Below are 16627 nucleotides of genomic sequence, written 5' to 3' on the forward strand. Positions count from 1 at the left end.
TTCTTTCCCACAAATGGAAATCAGATAACAGTGACTTTCTGACACCTGAATTACCTGGTGCTGGAGAGCGGACATCTAGCAGAATGGTAATCCTTTTGAAGTCCATCTTTACAAGATGAACCACTGGTGTCATTACAAAATAAATCTTATTTTAAATATCATATTGTCACACATTAATAGTATTTTTTTGGTTAATCCTCACCCAAGAATATTTTTCCAGTGATTTTTAGAGACAGTGGAAGGGAGGGGGAGAGACAGAGAGAAGCATCGATGTGAGAGAGACATATTGATTAGTTGCCTTCCGCACATGCCTTGGGGACCCTTTAGCCCGTGGCTGACACTATCCACTGAGCAAAACCAGCTAGGGCTCTTTTGCATTGTTTTGAATGTAAAGATAGATAGATCAGTGGTTGGCAAACTGCGGCTCGCGAGCCACATGCGGCTCTTTGGCCCCTTGAGTGTGAAATGATTTGTGTTTCTTTGCCTATAAGTCATAGAATTGTATACCTTGAATGATTTAATAAAATAAAGCATGTACTTCCTCAAGAACTCCTTTACAATTTCTTTCTTTTTTTTTTTTTAAAATACATTTCATTGATTTTTTACAGAGAGAAAGGTAGAGGTATAGAGAGTTAGAAACATCAATGAGAGAGAAACATTGATTCAGCTGCCTCCTGCACACGCCCCACTGGGGATGCACCTGCAACCAAGTACATGCTCCTGACCGGAATCAAACCTGGGACCCCTCAGTCCGCAGGCCGACGCTCTATCCACTGAGCCAAACCGGTTAGGGCTCCTTTACAATTTCTTAGTTTTTTTAAGTCTTTCTTTCTGGTAAGGCAACGTGAGGCCAAGACTAGGCTTAGGAAATATTGCTCTTGAAATAACCTAGAAAGAAATAACTCAAGATTTTAAGTTATATAACATTTTGAATATTAAGATTTTAACTCACACAAAACTATTAATTATCCTATCTTTTTCCCTGAAATACTCAACTAAGTTTTAATTATCATTACAACTGATTCAAAATATCGCCAAGAATCTATTATATATGATCAAGATGACTAACCTATATACTGTGATAACATCTTAAACAGTTTTCATAATATGGCAACCAGAAATTAGATTCCCCATTATTTTTTTTTAAAACCAGTTCATTGTAAATCTCTCTTCCTAAATTGGAATGTTCGGTTTCTTGGTCCTTCTCACAGAGCACATGAAAATTTTTCTTTGATAGAAATTAATTACGCCAAGAACACTGTTTCTACTATGCAATGCAAATTTCCCAAACACCAGGCTTTCTTTTCAAAATAAAAGACAACCGGTCACAGTCCCTAAATTTCAAGTAAAGTCCAAAGGCTGAACAAATGCCCTCAAAATACAATCTCAGGATCTATAGTATTTAACTATCTTAGAAGCTGATGTCTCTAAATATTTCAGTGTGGATGAGCAAGTGAGTAAAGACAGACCTTTGGACCAATAAACTTTAAGAATTAAAATGATCTGCTTTAGATGTATTACCACTCCTTAAAAATGATCACATTTACTACTCTGTCCTTATATGAAATAAATAGAAGTATCTTCCCACTTTTTTTTTCTTCAGAGTAAATTTGCTTGACCTTAGGTTTTCATCCCTCCTCAATTCACCTGTGAAGCTAATGCCTGCTTGAACTAAAAAATACACTTCTGAGTTTACTTAGAGATCTAGTTGACCCAGAGTCCTAGACCAGTGGTCAGCAAACTGCGGCTTGCGAGCCACATGCGGCTCTTTGGCCCCTTAAGTGTGGCTCTTCCACAAAATACCGACTTCTGCACATGGGCCACAAAGTTTCAATCACACTGTACATGCGCACCCACACGTGGTATTTGGTGAAAGAGCCACAAGAGCCGCATGTGGCTCGCGAGCCGCAGTTTGCCAACCACTGACCTAGACAATTACCTCAAACCTTAAATTACATTTTAAAGATGGTCACCACACTTTTTAAATTCAAATCTAAATATTTAACCCAGAAATTTAAATTTTGAAATATATACTCTCTTCTGGTATTTGACTTTCTGATTTCATGCCTTTTCTGATTTTTTTCCAAATGAGAGCTGTTTTTGTCTCTGGTTGATCTTATTACACAGTGATTTCTCTTAATAGCTGATCTTTTTAATAAGGCATTCTTACAAACAACCGTATTCTTAGTGTGTTGATATAATCACATAACTACATGTTATAGTTATAGTCATTATATACTGTAGTCACACCTCATACTCTAAACCCGCAGTTGGCAAACTGCGGCTCGCAAGCCACATGCGGCTCTTTGGCCCCTTGAGTGTGGCTCTTCCTAAGCCTTAGGAGTACCCTAATTAAGTTAATAACAATGTACTACCTATATAATTTAAGTTTAAAAAAATTGGCTCTCAAAAGAAATTTCAATCATTGTACTGTTGATATTTGGCTCTGTTGACTAATGAGTTTGCCAACCACTGCGCTAAACCAAAATCCTTCCGCTGGTTAGTGGTGGTCTTTCTGCTTTGGGATTTTAAATGACAACAAAAGCAATCACCAAAAAGTCTTGGGTATGATTACAGAAAAACAAATAAAAGAAAAAGAGAACATTAAAAGGCAGTGAGAACCAGTAAAAAGAAGGGCCCTAAAACAAGGCTTCCATGAAAGTGCTCCCATGGCACCTGTTTAGTTTACTGTTAAAAAAATAATAAAAATAAAAAGGCTTCCTGCTTTGGTAGAACCTGTTTTGATATTGTGAAAATTAAAACATCATATATATGAGCCCAGATTCCAAATAACGCCAGAAATACCCAGAATATGAGACCTTTCAGGCCATGGGAAGACAAGGGGTCAGTAGGGCTGAATGCTTACCTTGATCGAGCTTCAGCGGGGAGTGGCGGGTCACCAGAGTGGCTTGGGGATGCTGGCTGCCCAGGTGAAGAGAGGGGCATGCTGTGCATTTGCTTTGGGGACTTTGGCACCTCACTGAAGGAGCAGTCTTGCCCGCAAAACTGGAAGGATGAGGAACTCTCAACTGTGGGGGGCAGGTCCAGGGCCTGCTGCTCAGTGGCATTCAGCTCTTGACCTCGTCTTTGGTTTTCCATGTTTAGCAGCACCTCTGTGTTGGAAACACCGTCCCTGGCATGGAGGGCATAGTCCTGGGATTCAGCCACACAGGTCTTGAGTCTTGGGATCTCAGTGCTGGAGTACAGAGAACTGAAATCTTTGCTTGACTCAGCCAGCCTGTCACTTTTTCCTCCCCTTTTCTCAACAGCATCTGGCTCCCTCCTGGACTTGGTATATCGAGACAAAGATTCGGAGTCTGCTTCAGAATTCAGAGCTAGCCCATATTTTTCTGCCAGTTGCCGTCTCCTCTCCGCTTTGTACCTTGCAATCCTTTCAGCTTTGGACTCAAGACCCTGGGTGTCCATACCTGAACTGTAAGATGAGTCACCATGGATACCTGAGGTTTCTGTGCAGTGTTTAGGTTGAGTCTGTTTTTCTAAAGAAGAATCAGAAGTTTCTTCCTCTTCATTTGATCGGCCTACAAAAAGATCACATGAATAATAAATATAAATTTAAGTAAAGATATATTTACTCTACTCTGTTATGTACATAAAACACACTTGCGCACATAGGCTGTGAAGGACCAGTTTCTCACACAGGTGTAGTCAGCTAAATGGTTACCTGGGATGTTGGAGGTCTGAGATCTGCAGTGAAATACACAAAGGCTGGGAATGTTCTATCGGCAAGTCATGTAAAGCAAGGGCTGAACTAAAGCTCAGTGCGTCATTCCTGAGAGCTCTTCAGTCCTTGCCCAGGGCTTATATCCTCTTACTAATATACTGTTTTTTGTTTCTGAGTTTAATATTTCATGTGTGAGACCAGAGGATGAGTTCAGAGCCCTCTAGAAAAAGATGATAGATGTTTGAACTGCTGTAATCTGACAAGTGAGGGATTGTGGTTTCATAGGATCTGAGAGTAACCATAACAATAATGGCCCATGTCAGTATTCACCAGGTTTTTTTAAAAATAGAAGTGGATTTTTCCAATTGTAGCACACATGCTTGACATATAAAATGTCTACCATGAAAACATAGGAAGGTAAAAGCCTAAATCACCAGTAATCTCTAATTTATAATAATCAACAATAAATAAATTAGTAATTTACCAAATATTTCTATTTAGTCCTTCTAGTCTTTTATATAATTGACTAGAGGCCCAGCATGAAATTTGTGCGGAGGGTGGGGTGGGTTCCCTCAGCCCAGCCTGCACCCTCTCCAATCCAGGACCCCCTCGGGGGATGTCAGACTGCCCTCTCACAATCGACGATCAGACATCCCTCTCACAATCCTGGACCGCTGGCTCCTAATCGCTCACCTGCCTGCCTGCCTGGTTGCCCCTAACTGCCCCCCCCCCCCCACTAGCCTGATCTCCCCTCACTGCCTCTGTGTGCCAGCCTGATCACCCTTAACTGCCTCTGCGTGCCAGCCTGATCACCCCTGACTGCCCCCCCCCATTGGCCTGTTCACCCCTAACTGCCCCTTGCTGCCGGCCAGGTTGCCCCAAACTGCCCCCCTCTGCCAGCCTGGTTGCCCCTAACTGACGCCCCCCCCCCCCGCCAGTCTAGTTGCCCCTCACTCCCCCCCACCGCCAGCCTGGTCACCTCTTACTGCCCCTCTGCCAGCCTGGTCACCCCCAACTGCCCCCCCTGCTGGCCTGGTCACTCCCAACTGCCCCCCTTGCTGGCCTGGTTGCCCCTCATGGCCCCCCCGCAGGCCTGGTCAACCCACACAGCCTGCTTGTTCAATCATTTGATCGTCCCTCACTAACCCCCCTGCTGGCCTGGTCGTAGGCAGCTATCTTATGAGGGCATGAGGGTCAATTTGCATATTACCTCTTTATTATATAGGATTTCTTTTTTCTATATAGAATCATTTTTATATAATATCCATGTTCTATATAAAACATTTTCTATACTTGGAACTCTTATTTTGAAGACATCATTCTTTTAAGGCTTCGTAATATTCTAACCAATAGGCATGCATCATTAATTTAACCCTTTTTCTATTACTGAGCATTTAAGTTGTTTCTATCTTTTAATCAGTCTGATTTTCTTAATTACTATCTCAACAGACCTGTAAAATTGCTTTATCAGGACGTACATATTTTTTTTTTGCCTTCACTCTTTTTTAAAAAAATTCTTTATTGTTTAAAGTATTACATATGTCTCTTTTTCCCCCCATTGACCTCTTCCCAGCTATTCCCACCCCCTAGCACATGCCCTCACCCCTCTACTGTCTGTGTCCATTGGTTATGCTCATATGCACACATATAAGTTCTTTGGTTGATCTCTTATCCCCAAACCCCCTCCCCTGTCTTCCCCTTGAGGTTTGACAGTCTGTTCAATGCTTTTGTGTGTCTGGCTCTATTTTTGTTCATCAGTTTATGTTGTTCATTATACTCCACAAATGAGTGAGATCATGTGATATTTATCTTTCTCCGACTGGCTTATTTCACTTAGCATAATGCTCTCCAGGTTCATCCATGCTGTTGCAAATGGTAAGAGTTCTTTCTTTTTTATGGCAGCATAGTATTCCATTGTATAGATGTACCACTGGTTTTGTTTTGTTTTTTTTAAAATATATTTTTATTGATATTTTTACACAGAGGAAGGGAGAGGGATAGAGAGTTAGAAACATTGATGAGAGAGAAACATTGATCAGCTTCCTCCTGCACACTCCCTACTGGGGATGTGCCCACAACCAAGGTACATGCCCCTGACCGGAATCGAACCTGGGACCCTTCAGTCCGCAGACTGCCACTCTATCCACTGAGCCAAACTGGTTAGGGCATGTACCACCGTTTTTTAATCCACTCATCTGCTGATGGTCACTAGGGCTGTTTCCAAATCTTAGCTATTGTAAATTATGCTGCTATGAAGATAGGGGTGCATATATCCTTTCTGATTGGTGTTTCTGATTTCTTGGGATATATTTCTAGAAGTGGTATTACTGGGTCAAATGGCAGTTCCATTTTTAATTTTTTGAGGAAACTCCATACTGTTTTCAACAGTGGCTGCAACATCATTTTTTTTTTATATATATATTTTATTGATTTTTTACAGAGAGGAAGGGAGAGAGATAGAGAGTTAGAAACATCGATGAGAGAGAAACATCGATCAGCTTCCTCCTGCACACCCCCTACTGGGGATGTGCCTGCAACCCAGGTACATGTCCTTGACCGGAATTGAACCGGGGACCTTTCAGTCCGCAGGCCGACGCTCTATCCACTGAGCCAAACCAGTTTTGGCAACATCATTTTAATATACATGTTAGACTGTCAAATTAATTTCTATAAAGTCCACATCAATTTACTCTTGAATCTGCACTATATGCTCTCTTCTTATAAACATTGAGGGCTAATTTTTAAAATTTCCTTTGATTACTTGAAAAAGAGAATAAACACATTTTTCTATTGATTACTAGACATTTGTCTTATCTTATTCTTCTCTGAAATACCTGGTCAAGCTTATTGCTCTGTATTCTATTAATTCATAGTGTCATTTTTATTGGTTTGTGTCAATGTTTATAGGAAGAACATGAGTCTTTATCCTATAAATATTTTCAAACTTGCTTGTTTAACTTTCTTGTTAAGTCTACTTGTAAGATTTTCTTTGGAGTACAGATGTTAATAGTTATGTAGTCAAGTCCATTACCTGGTCATTTGTGATTTCCACAGCTGTTTCTGTGTTCTGAAAGTCCTTTTCAATTCAACTTAAATTATCTATTCACCTACATTTTCATGTTTTTTATTTTATTTAAATTAATCATGTAATTAATTGGAACTTACTTTTATGTTTAGTGTGAAGTGAGAAGAGAAATATGTTCCCTTCTCCACCCCACAAGAACCCATTTTTCCAAGACCAATTTATTGAATAACTCTTCCTTTTCTCACTAACATGTGGTGCTTAAATGATTTTATAATACACTAGAGGTCTGGTGCATGAGATTCTTGCACTAAGGGGAGGATCCCTCAGCACGCCCTGCGCCCTCTCTCTGTCCATGACCCCTCGGGGAATGCCTGCCTGCTCACTGCTCCTTAGTGCTGCCATGGGGCGGGAGAGGCTCCCACCACCGCCATTGCGCTTGCCAGCTGTGAGCCTGGCTTCTGCCTGAGCAGCACTCCCCTCATGGGAGCACACTGACTACCAGGGGGCATTTCCTGCATTGAGCGTTGCCCTCTGGTGGTCAGTGTGCATCATAGCGACTGGTCATTCTGGTAGTTCTGCCATAATGGTTGCTTAGGCTTTTATTATACAATCTAGAGGCCCGATGCACAAAATTCATGCCTTCCTTCACCCAGCTGCCGGAACCGGCTTCCCTCTGGCACCTGGGACCCAGGCTTCCCTCCAGCACCAGGGAACCAGACTTCCCTCCGGCCGTTGGCAGGCACTCGGGACCCAGGCTTGCCTCTGGCTGCCGGCCAGCACCAGGGATCGGGCTTCCCTCATAGCCCTGACTTCCTCAGGAAAAATGTCCAGTCTAATTTGCTTATTACACTTTTATTATTATAAATAGCTTAACCTTTTATACAAGAGGTTTTATTTCTGGTTATAAACTGGGTACTCTATTTTTGATTTTTCGTGTATGTAATTTTTAAAATCTTAGTTCTCTACTTTTCTTGCCATAAAAGATCAGGAACTATAGAGATATGCAAACCAATAACATTATGCAGTGAGACCAACACCCCTTTCTGGGGGAGAAACCAGAAACCATCCTATATAATAGAACTCTAATATGCAAATCGACCAAACAACGGAATGACAGGTGGAATGACCAGTTGCTATGACATGCATTGACCACCAGGGGACAGACGCTCAACACAGGAGCTGCCCTCAACCAGTCCTGTGAGGGCGGACATAAATGTGTTGTTGATGTTTTTAACAAGTACGTGTAATAATAAGTACACCTACACAATTAATTTTTTTTAGAGTATCTCACTTTCCAATCCCATTAGACAAAAAGGCTATGATGATGGCCACCAGGGATGCTCACCGGTGTGGGGGCTGGCTGGGTCAGTGGCTCGCATGTATCTGGGCGTGTCTTCCTCCAGCAGCCGGTGAGTCACTAACCCTGTGCAACTCTGCAAGAGGATGGGCTGGGTGTCCGTTTCAATTCCTTCTAAGCGCCTGGCGATTCTTTCTTTTCTGCACAAAACACAAAAAAACAAAACAAAACAGAATAAAAAAACAATGGAAATCAACTCTAAGGGAAAACTGAATACTGCTTTGCCAAGCTCTTCTACTTGCAAATTACATACAATATATAACTTACCTTTTCATTTTTAAAAATTCTTTCCTCTCTGGTTCAAAGATTTTTCTTAATTCTGCAACTAAAACAAAATAAAAGAATAAAGTAGTCCAGCATTTATCAGTCATCCACTCATTTTACTCATTCATGCAACATATATTTATTGAACTCCTATTTCTGCTCATGGCTCCCCACGAAACAGTGACACACAAAATGACACAGATCCTGCTTTCCTGGAGGTTGTCTTCTAGTGAGGCAGGCAGGTACCAAATGAGAGTGTACACATAAATAAATACACACACACACACACAACACACACACACACAGGATGGGCTAAGAAGTAAAACCATAAGAGTAAGGGACAGAGTGACAAAAGCAAGATGTATTTCATTCAGGGGAGTCAGAGGAGGCCTAACCAGTAAGATCTCCCTAGCAAACAAAAATCTCAGTAACTATTTTTAGTTGTTATTAGATTTAGGAAATATTTTTAGGTTTTCATTGACATTTGCAACAGTAGAGATTAATACTATGCCCCACCCTACTGCTACCCCATCAGCAAACTACAACAGCCAAGGCTCTTCACTCCTATTTCACCCTATCTTTTAACCTGTAAATATCTGTCACTACCTAGTTGTGTTTCCAGCGGTGCCCACGTGTCATGTACATTAACACAGCCTCAGCCCCTCCCACAGGCTTTCACTGGGAGGAAATGTTAACATGTGCTCCCTCGCTATAATTTAGGTACATGATGGACAAAGTGATTACTGTAACTTTCCTCACAACACTGGATGACCCGATGGCTGTTCTGCTGATGCTGCAAAGATCTCATGTGATAGTAACTACAAAGATATTACTAAGATGCCAAATAATTGTTTCTTTGGAGAAATAGCCCAATTTTGTGGAGAATAAAGGTCTTTCTTCTGGCCTCCTCCTCAATCACAGGAATTCATGAAGGTTCATCTGAGTAGTTCCTATGGAGGGCTCAGGACGGGGTAGAGAGAGGGGTCACTGACAGTCCCCAGGACCCACAAACATTTTAAAGACTGAGTTAATTTTCAGCTGCTTCAATTCTACATGTGTGGTTTTTTTTTCAAAGTGATCATTTTTAGTAATGAGTCAAAACCACACACACACGGCTTTTATACTACCCTTTGTGTTCAGAGATACAAACCTTGTTTTTTTTCAATTGATTTTTAAATGATAAGCACCTTAAGATTTAAGTTAGGTTGACTTTTGTTAAGATTGTTGGCTTCAAAAGAGTCTCTCTCTCACTTGGCCTTCCCAGGAACCAAAGTAGCTAGAGGCAGAAATGTGCTTGACCTGCAATGTCAATTATGGTCCTATTTAGAAGACAAGGGTATAATGATAATGGGGTATCCACCCTGCTGCCTTTTTGGGAAGCTTGGCTAACAATGGCTCCCCAGTTAACAAATTAACTCTAGTGAGATGATATAAGCGAAAGAGTATCCATTATTTATTTAAATCCCCAAAGTGGAGAATGGAGCTGTATTTTTTTTAGAAGACTGCTCAAGAAGCTATTGAAACCAAATTCCAAGTGCTCTGAAAAGTATGCCTTATGCCTATGCCTCAAAACCCTAATTGAGAAATCGAGTAAGGTTATAGGGTCCTGAGTAGCATAATGACATGCACATGCCACTTACCTTTTTCCCCCCAAAACTACTTCAACTAAGGTATGTTATGGTCTGAAAGTTTATGCCCCCCGCCTCCCAAATTCATATGTTGAAATCCTGCTCTCCAAAGTGACGGTATTCGGAGGTGGGACCTTTGGAAGAGCTTGGGCTCTGGCCTCACGATTAGAATTAGTGCTCTCACAGAAGAGGCCTCACAGAGCTCTCTCTCGCCTTCCACCATAAAGGATACAACCAAAGGGTGGCTGTCTGCAACCCAGAAGAAGGTCCTCATCAGAACCTGACCATGCTGGCACCCTGATATGGCCTTCCAGCCTCTGGCACAGTGACAAGTAAAATGTTGCTGTTTGTAGGCCACCCAGTTTATGGTATTTTTGTTATAGCAGTCAAAATGCATATGACAAGGTAAGGATAAAATATTACTATAACACACACATAGAGTGGCATATAACTTCCATTGGGAAAAGTTAATACATATGATTTTTGTCCTAAATTAAGATTGTGAAAGTCACTTTTAAGTCATTAAATTTTTAATTTCTCCTATAAATATGCAACTAAAGAAAAAAAGTAACTTCAGCAGTATAGTGAGAAAGCTAAACAACAAGCTGTTTCTTAATATTATTTATTCTAGAAGGAAAAATCTACTGGTTGTGAGACTATGCAAATATCCCACCCATAACAAAACTATACTTTTCCTACTGCCATTACCACTCTGTTTCCGTATTCTATAAGAACTAAGATACTGTGAGAAGGGGGCAAGCTAAATGATGGTCAGAATATAGTGCATCACAGAAACTAAAGCCCAAGAAGTCTGGGGCAGTGAGAGGAAAGAGAGGGACAGGGCAGGTAAGCCAAGTTATCCTACTGTCCATTAGGATCTCTGTGCTTTCTGAACAAAACAGGCTGGGCAACCCAGCAGTGAACACTGTCCCCTGCTAGCCATTCACTGCTAGGTATACGAAGTCTCGGGATAGCATTAAGCAGACATACAGTTGCACTGCATCAGGGTCACAGACTCACAGAGGCTGGCTCTGGAGTAGATCACAGATCACTATGGCCTTTTGAATGGGCAATTTCTTTGTTGCCTTGAACTACAGGATGGTGAGTAGCCATGGCTCTCCTACTAAATGCCAAATCATCTCCAGTTGTTGTGACTCAAAAATGTTCCCATGAGTTTGCCAAGCCCCCCTTGAAATGATTCTGTCCTGGATTGAGAATCATTGAACTCAGCCCAGAGATTTCCAAAAGGCAGTCTGTTCTTGAGAATATGCCATAGGGCAGTGATGGCGAACCTTTTGAGCTCAGCGTGTCAGCATTTTGAAAAACCCTAACTTAACTCTGGTGCCGTGTCACATATAGAAATTTTTTGATATTTGCAACCAAAGTAGAACAAAGACTTATATTTTTTATATTTATTTTATATATTTAAATGCCATTTAACAAAGAAAAATCAACCAAAAAAATGAGTTTGCGTGTCACCTCTGACACGCGTGTCACAGGCTCGCCATCACTGCCATAGGGTATACTAATGACAGGCACCACTAGCCCATCGCTGCACTCTTTTCAATCAAGCCTAGATTCAAACTCAAAACCATTTCTAGCCTAAAATCTTATCGTCCTCTCTGATCATATACTGAGAAATGCAATGAGGTCATAAATCAAACTATACTTTAAATGTATCAGTGAGCTTATTGATTTTAGTGAAAATCTACAGTAAGTATATTCGAAAAATAAAAAAATCCACCAGCAAATAAATCAGCTCTCAATCTGTTCTTTCTTACAAATATATTTTTAATTATCAAGATTTGCCTCATTCTTATAGACATGAGATTAGAGAAGAAAGGGATAATGTGGAAGACAAAAAGAAGTAATAGATACCTTGAGTTTGGCTTCCTTTCCCCAAGTCTATAATTTAAAAGTAAAATCAGTAAAACTATATATATAAACGGCTAATATGCAAAGTGTCCCCTCTGGAGTTCGACTGGGAGACCAGGAGATCAATCACTCACTATGATGTGCACTGACCACCAGGGGGCAGCACGGAACAAAGGAAGGCCCCAGTTGGCAGCCAGAAGGCCCCAAACAGCCCTGATCACTGGCCAGGACTAGGGACCCTACCTGTGCACGAATTCCGTGCACCGGGCCTCTAATATGTAATATAATTATTCTAATATATCTATCCCATGGAAAAAGACCTCAGTTTCATAAAAGAGAATGAGGCTTTATTTGAATCGGTGATGTGTTCTTTATCATCCCTTTCCAGGAAGAAAACAAACACCTCATATGGGGACTTGTAGTCCTCCTCAGGTCCACTAAAATCTGGTCAAGCTTATCACAAACACTGGAAAAAAGCTAATACTAGGAAATTATAATAGTTTCCCTTGCTGTAGAAATCTAATGTTGTCAGTCCACTGTTTCATTTATAGATACTACCTACAGTTTTACCACAGCTATCTTCTACCTAATAGTCTTGATTATAGTTTATTATTGTTCATGGTCTATCAAAAGAAGTTTCTTTCCTTTAAAACTTTCAGCCCTGGCCAGATGACTTGGTTGGAGCATCAACCCATACACCAAAAGGTGATGGGTTTGATTCCTGGTCAGAATACATACCTAAGTTGCAGGTTCGATCCTTGGTCAGGACACGTACAGGAGGCAACTGATCAATTGATGTTTCTCTCTCCCCCGCCTCTCTCACCCTTCCTCTCTCTCTAAAAATCAATTAAAACATATTCTTGGATGAGGATTAACATTTTTATATAATTTCAGATTTACAGTAAAGTTAAGAGACATCATAATATGCTAACATTTCACTATATTTGGTTTACTTTTATCCTTTTTTCTCTCTTCATATGTATATTTGTAGTATATAAAACACATGCACACATATTTACAAATCCATTTTTATAAACAATTTAAGAGTAAGTTACAGCATGATGACCCTGTATCTCTAAATTCTTTATATTTCCTAAAAATAAGGAATAAGAATGTTTTAAAAATTCAATTACTCAGCCAGAATTCAATTGATTTATGCTGTGTCATAATGTATACAATTCATAAATGGTTCAGGAAATGGTAATTGTGATTAATAGTAATCCACATATAAACAAGCACAGCTGATCTATCTTCTGTTGTAATAAATTTTCTACTTTGCTTTCAAAGTCATTAAGACTTTGACATGTACTAAATTATCCCTTTATCATACCCACTTTTTAGTTTGCTGCCCTTGCTTACACAATATGTATTTATGAGTCTATATTTTTAGTAATTTCTGATGGGAATTTTTCAGTTATTTTCCAAGTAAGACAATTTGAGGGGATTTGATATCAGGGCTATAATGGTACATAAAATTATTTAACTGCCTAGTTTGCTTTGTAATAATATTTAATACCAATATTCAGGTCTGCCAGGTGCTTTTCTTGGGAAACTTAAGTTCTTCATTATCTCTAAGAAATAGGCTTCCTGGTAAAGTTATTGTGGAGTTCAGTCCTCCAAACCTGAGTACACAGATCTTCTAAAGAAACATAAGTGGCAGGGGGACTGCCAAGAACTCATCTCCCTGACACTGCATTTGACAGCTGAAGAGGACAGGCCAGGTCCAGAATATTCCTCTGCTCCAGGAGGAAGCACTTTAACTTTACACTTGGATGAAAGCCACAAATGTAAAGACAAGCAGCTTATAAAATAAGTAATTACAAAATTAGAGTGTTAAGGGGAAAAGGTGATGGCTAAGAAGTGTGGGGTTTGCTCTTTTGGTGAACAAAATGTTCTAAAACTGGCTGTGGGGTGGATGTACAGCCCTGTGAATGCCACTGAAACAGCCTCCTTCGAATGGATGGGCCGAATGGTATATAAAATATATCTCAGAGGAGCTATTAAAAAGGTAGAGTAATATATTTGGCGCATTTCATAATTACTAAATGGAAAATCTATTTTAATATTATAGTCTTCATATAGGTAAAGATTTTTAATCCCTTGATTACCTGTTGGTGACACAGTTAAAGGAAGTCCCTGAGAGGAAACTCAATGATCAATTTAATGCTTAGTTTCACAGAAGCAAAAACCCTCACTAAATGAAGAGAAACTTCTAAACAAATATAAAACTCTGCCATTAAAAGTCCTAATTCCTATTTTTAACATTGTATTGCCAAGAGCTATTAGAATCATTATCATATCTGTCATGATGATGAAATGAAAAATTTTCCTGTAATGCATGGTCTTTCCTACCATGCTAGCCCACATCATAAAGGTTGTGAAAAACAACTGTGGGAATTCAGGCAAAATTCAGGGAGGCAGGGCTCTGGTACCTTTTAAGCATCTTTTAGAGAGCTTGTCAATTTAGAAATATAAATCTCTGATGTGTGAAAATTATGTTTTTATTGTGATAAAATTTCTAATAAAACTGGTTACTAAGCTTATGTGTTTTAAAACTTTATTATACATAAAGAACTTAGCATTTCATATTGCTTTTAATTTTTCAAATCCTAATATCTATAGTATTAAAAAAAAAGGAACTGGGGTAGAGAGGAAGAGGGAGCCTTCATACAGATAGAAAAGACTTTTGCTCTATAGAACTTTGCCTAATCAGTCAAATCTTCTAAACTATTTTTAAAATCAATCTGTTCATTCTTCTACTTTGTCCTGATTATCTTCATATGTTTTAAATTTGGCTCAGATTAAATAGAGTTTCTCTGTCTTTCACGAAGTCTTAGAAATTGCAAGGACCCTTCCATTCCATGCCTGGTCCACACACCCATCCAGACAGCAATCCTCCACAGCCTCTCTCCTACCTGAGTGCATGGGCACGACCTGCCTTGTAGATGTAATAAGGAGAGTTGATGAGATCACAACGCAGGCCATTTCACTCTCGGTTCTATGAATTACCAGAATTTTCCTCCTTTTATGAAATCTCATCTACCTCCTTATAATTCTACACATTCTTATTGTTGGCCTCTGGAGCAACTTAGAATTAAGCCTGTATTTCAGTTGCCAGTTCCGTAAGTACTTGACAAAATGACCTGTTTAAGCGTTCTCCACCAGGCCTGGGTCCTTCAAATATCCACCTTTACCAGACTATGTCTAGGCATATCACCCATTCAGTTCTTTAGAATATACCTCAATTTGTCAGTGAACCTTTTATTTTATTTTCTTCTTACTATTTTTTAAAATACATCTTATTGATTTTTTTACAGAGAGGAAGGGAGAAGGATAGAGAGTTAGAAACATCGATCAGCTGCCTCCTACACACCCCCTACTGGGGATGTGGCCACAACCAAGGTACATGGCCCTTGACCGGAATCGAATCTGGGACCCTTCAGTCTGCAGGCTGACGCTCTATCCCAGCCATGGGCAAACTACGGCCCGCGGGCCGGATCTGGCCCATTTGAAATGAATAAAACTAAAAAAAAAAAAAGACCGTACCCTTTTATGAAATGATGTTTACTTTGAATTTATATTAGTTCACACAAACACTTCATCCATGCTTTTGTTCCGGCCCTCCGGTACAGTTTAAGAACCCATTATGGCCCTCGAGTCAAAAAGTTTGCCCACCCCTGCTCTATCCACTGAGCCAAACCAGTTTGGGCATGTCAGTGAACCTTTTAAACTTTTAGTTTCTATTAAAATATTTTTTTCTGGGATAATTTCTTTTGGGCTTGATTTTGTGGGTGGTCGTTTTTTCCCTCAGTAGAAAAATAATCTGATCTTGTGCCAAACCTGTTTCTTCTGAAGTAAGGGTTACATAGTTCATTCAGGAAAAAGACAGTCTGTAAGCTGGTACTACCCCATGCTAGTGTTACAGTGGGTAGAGACAAAGATCAGGTAATGTTCATATCACTTCACAGGCAAAACTAGGGGTCCTCAACTAATAGCAGTTGAAAATATTTTACTGCATGTGCATCTTTACCAATGAAAATATGAATTCAACAAATGCGAGTGCCGACTTGGGGAAGAAGAGTGGTAATGAGGAGACAGTCTGAACTCAGGTGCAGTGTTGTAGCCCAGTGGGAAGCTACAAGATACTGAGTGTAAATGCCATAACATTGGAAAACGTCAAGAGGCTGGAGGAAGGGGGTGTGTGAACTGAAAAGAAATGGGCATATGAGCAGAACTTATCACCTTAGGAGATGGTGAAAGCTAGGAGAGAGGAACAAGGTAAGGTTGATTCTAGGGAACCTTCTCAACCCACCCCCGACCCCCAGCCTCCAGTGAAAACTTGAGGATGCCTGAAATGCAAGGGAAAGAATACATAGTAAGGTGAGGATTAAAAATGCAAGAGGAAAGGTTAATCGAGGTTAATTCTTAGATGAGGCAGAAAGGGACACAAAGGAGAATATATGCTGGAGGTTTAAGAGCTCTCAAAAAAAAAACACACCCAGATAACACAATAGTTATATGCTCAGGATTCTGGTCAACTATTTAGAAAAAGTCTTACCTTTAGGAAGTGCAATTAAAAGTTTAGCATTGATTCTTCTTTCACAGTTAGTAAGTTGTTCTTTATTTTCAAGCAAGAACTCTTTCTGAAAGCTAAAAATATCTCCATTAATAAAATGTTGCAATTTAATTTAAATCAAGATATATGACATAAAGTAAAAAAAAAGGTAGAACATAAAAATTATGCTACTGTTATATATACTTAAATGTGTAATATAGATTATAAGTAAAAAGTTTTA

At 39.9% G+C, this 16627-nt stretch overlaps 1 protein-coding gene across 21 annotated transcripts in view; it reads right to left on the bottom strand.

Moving 5' to 3' along the window:
• The window catches only part of SVIL (supervillin), a 270513-nt gene that overhangs the window by 83261 nt on the left and 170625 nt on the right, over positions 1-16627 (bottom strand). For 20 of the 21 annotated variants that reach the window (XM_036351637.1, XM_036351645.1, XM_036351617.1 and 17 more), the window contains 4 exons: positions 16390-16481; positions 8332-8389; positions 8053-8204; positions 2867-3539 (listed from right to left, as the gene is read on the bottom strand). In XM_036351637.1, the coding sequence (XP_036207530.1) occupies positions 2867-3539; positions 8053-8204; positions 8332-8339 (833 nt within the window). In that variant the 5' untranslated portion in view covers positions 8340-8389; positions 16390-16481. The remainder of the gene's footprint in view (positions 1-2866; positions 3540-8052; positions 8205-8331; positions 8390-16389; positions 16482-16627) is intronic. The other variant, XM_036351698.1, reaches the window with a different exon arrangement.

This window comes from Myotis myotis, unplaced genomic scaffold (genome assembly GCF_014108235.1).
Source record: "Myotis myotis isolate mMyoMyo1 unplaced genomic scaffold, mMyoMyo1.p scaffold_m19_p_1, whole genome shotgun sequence".
Taxonomy (NCBI): domain Eukaryota; kingdom Metazoa; phylum Chordata; class Mammalia; order Chiroptera; family Vespertilionidae; genus Myotis; species Myotis myotis.